General features: G+C 61.7%; 1 protein-coding gene across 1 annotated transcript in view; it reads right to left on the reverse strand.

Moving 5' to 3' along the window:
* Nucleotides 1–2,371, reverse strand: part of AMPD2 (adenosine monophosphate deaminase 2) — a gene marked incomplete at both ends in the record, with an annotated part of 7,400 nt that overhangs the window by 4,523 nt on the left and 506 nt on the right. The window contains 9 exons of the mRNA XM_009892976.1: nucleotides 2–70; nucleotides 169–289; nucleotides 382–545; nucleotides 693–819; nucleotides 956–1,119; nucleotides 1,230–1,361; nucleotides 1,540–1,734; nucleotides 1,818–1,947; nucleotides 2,246–2,335. Coding sequence (XP_009891278.1) covers nucleotides 2–70; nucleotides 169–289; nucleotides 382–545; nucleotides 693–819; nucleotides 956–1,119; nucleotides 1,230–1,361; nucleotides 1,540–1,734; nucleotides 1,818–1,947; nucleotides 2,246–2,335 — 1,192 coding nt within the window. The remainder of the gene's footprint in view (nucleotide 1; nucleotides 71–168; nucleotides 290–381; nucleotides 546–692; nucleotides 820–955; nucleotides 1,120–1,229; nucleotides 1,362–1,539; nucleotides 1,735–1,817; nucleotides 1,948–2,245; nucleotides 2,336–2,371) is intronic.

Genomic DNA, 2,371 nt, shown 5'->3' on the forward strand with positions numbered 1-2,371 from the left:
GGTTGTTGCTCAGCGGGGACATGGCGATGCCGATCTGCGCCAGGTAGTAGAGGTACTGCAGGACGGGGGCCTGGGGGGGGGACACACACACATGGGACAGAGGGGTGAGGTGGAGGGGGGTCCCCAGCCACGTCCCCAGCCCCCACGGGCACCCCCATCCCTCCTGACCTTGCGGAGCAGCAAACCGTGGGAGATGTTCTCCGAGACCATGAAGCCCGAGACGAGGTGATGGATGGGACCGGCCTCACCGCAGTGCGGACGCAGGACGAAGGTGTGGAAGCCTCTCTTCCTGCAACGTGGGGCTGACCATCATCATCTGACCCCCTCCCCAGAGCCCCCCGCAGATGGGCGGAGGTGCCGGGGACCCCGAGGTGTCCCTACCTTCGGAGGTGGTTGAGCACCGTCATGTTGGCGTACATGTAGTACAGGTAGTAGGAGTAGGGTGGGTTGTCCTCCTCCACCCAGTTGCCCGGCAAAGGGCTGTCCAGGTTGAAGATGTGATGTTCTGGTTTGGATTCGTCATCCACGCTGTCGAAGCCATCCACCTGCCAGCGAGACAACCCCAAGGTGGGATGGTCACCCCTCCAGCAGGAGATCTGCCCCAACCCTCAAGCTGGGGGTCCAGGCTGAGGGTTGTGGGTGTCACCAGTGTCCCCCCAACCCCATCCCCAGGAGCAAGACGTGGTCCTCACGTGCTCCAGGAAGAGGTGCAACTCCGGGTGTTGGGCAGGGTGGACGGTGGCCTCGTAGAGGGGCAGGAAGATGTTCTCCAGCATCTCCTGGAAGTTGGCCAACTGCTTCTTCGTCCGGTAGACATCGCTGCGGGGGGACGGACCCTGCTCAGAGATGGGTGTCCCATCCCACGCCACCCCAGCCATCAGCGGGGTGTCCTTCGTCTCTCCCCACCCAGGTCATGACCCCGGTTGAGGGTATCTACTCCCCCTCCGTTACTCACAAGAGCCGAGGCACCTGCACGAGCCAGCGGACGTTGTTGGAGTGGACGCGGTGGTTGACGGCCCAACGGGCCAGCTTGTCCCACTCGTCCCGGGAGCGGCCATAGATGGAGAGCCGCAGCTCGGCATTTTGGTACTTGCTCTCCTCCAGGTCGGACATCACCTCCTGCCGGGAACGGGTAAGTGTCACCCCTCGGCCTCTGGGAAACCCTTGGCGTCCCACCACGGGCATCGGAGGGAGGGAGATGTGGAGGGTCACCCATCAGGGTTCCTCACCTTGATGATGTGGGCAAAGTACTTCCCCGAGACGCGGTTGTCTGTCTTGATGAAGATCTCCCGCAGAATGGACTCACCGATGGGGTTGTACTTGGCGTTGAACTTGTCAAATCGGTGGAAGGTGTTGCGGTCCTGGCAGGGGGACGCAGATGTGAGCTGAGAACCCTCATCATCCCAGAGCCACTACCACACCCCTATCCAGAGCCCCCAAGCATCCCCCACCCCACCCTGGGACAACCCCTGGAGATCCCCCCACCCCAACCAGGGATGGGCTCTGCTCATCTCCAGGATTTGGGGTTGTCCCTCGTACCGCGTGGACATCCAGCGTGTCCACGCTCAGGTCATAAGCGGTGAGGTTCATCGTCTCGAAGACCTCCTTGAGCGTCTGCTCCTTGCCCTTCTCCACGTGGACAATTTCGTCCAGGTGCTTCTTCATGGCCCGCTTGATGAAGCGCAGGAGATGCTTCTGGTTCATGCAGGACGAGGCGTGGATGTGGGTGTCCACCTGCAAGGCCAGAGGTGATGCTCAGCCCTGAGAGCTTCCAAGCTCTCCTTGGTCAAACCAGGACCATGAGCCAGCGGGGGTACCTTGCGGATGTTGTAGAAGTCGCGGTGGGGCACCTTCTTCTGGGCCGCCAGCTCCTTCATCTCGTTGAGCAGCACGTGCATCTGGAACTTGGAGCTCAGGTACTGCAACCGGCGGTAGCAGAAGGATTTGCTGCCCGAGGCGGGGAAGGGGACATCAGTTTGGGGGAGAGGAGGGAGAACATTCAGCCCCATAAGGCTGGTGCCCACCAGGATGAGGGGACGCAGCTCGGGACTCTTGGACCCTCCTCCCTGTACACGGTTGACCATGAGCAAGGACGGACGCACGGACAGGGGAGCTGCACCAGTACCATGTGTCATAGCCACCACCACGTCCTCTGGCGCCGTCCCCAATGTTCTATCCACCCCCCAAGACACCCCCATGGTGAGACACCCCCAAGACACCCCCGTGGTGGGACCCTTCTCCTTACATGGGCCCGTTGATGATCAAAGCCATGAGGAAATTCATGTCGGCAATGAACTCCTGAAGGTCGGGGTACGGCAGGTCCAGCTCCGTGCTCCTGATGGGGGACAGAGGGGGGGTCACATGTGGGACC

Source organism: Charadrius vociferus, unplaced genomic scaffold (genome assembly GCF_000708025.1).
Source record: "Charadrius vociferus isolate BGI_N301 unplaced genomic scaffold, ASM70802v2 scaffold2609, whole genome shotgun sequence".
Classification (NCBI taxonomy): Eukaryota; Metazoa; Chordata; class Aves; order Charadriiformes; family Charadriidae; genus Charadrius; species Charadrius vociferus.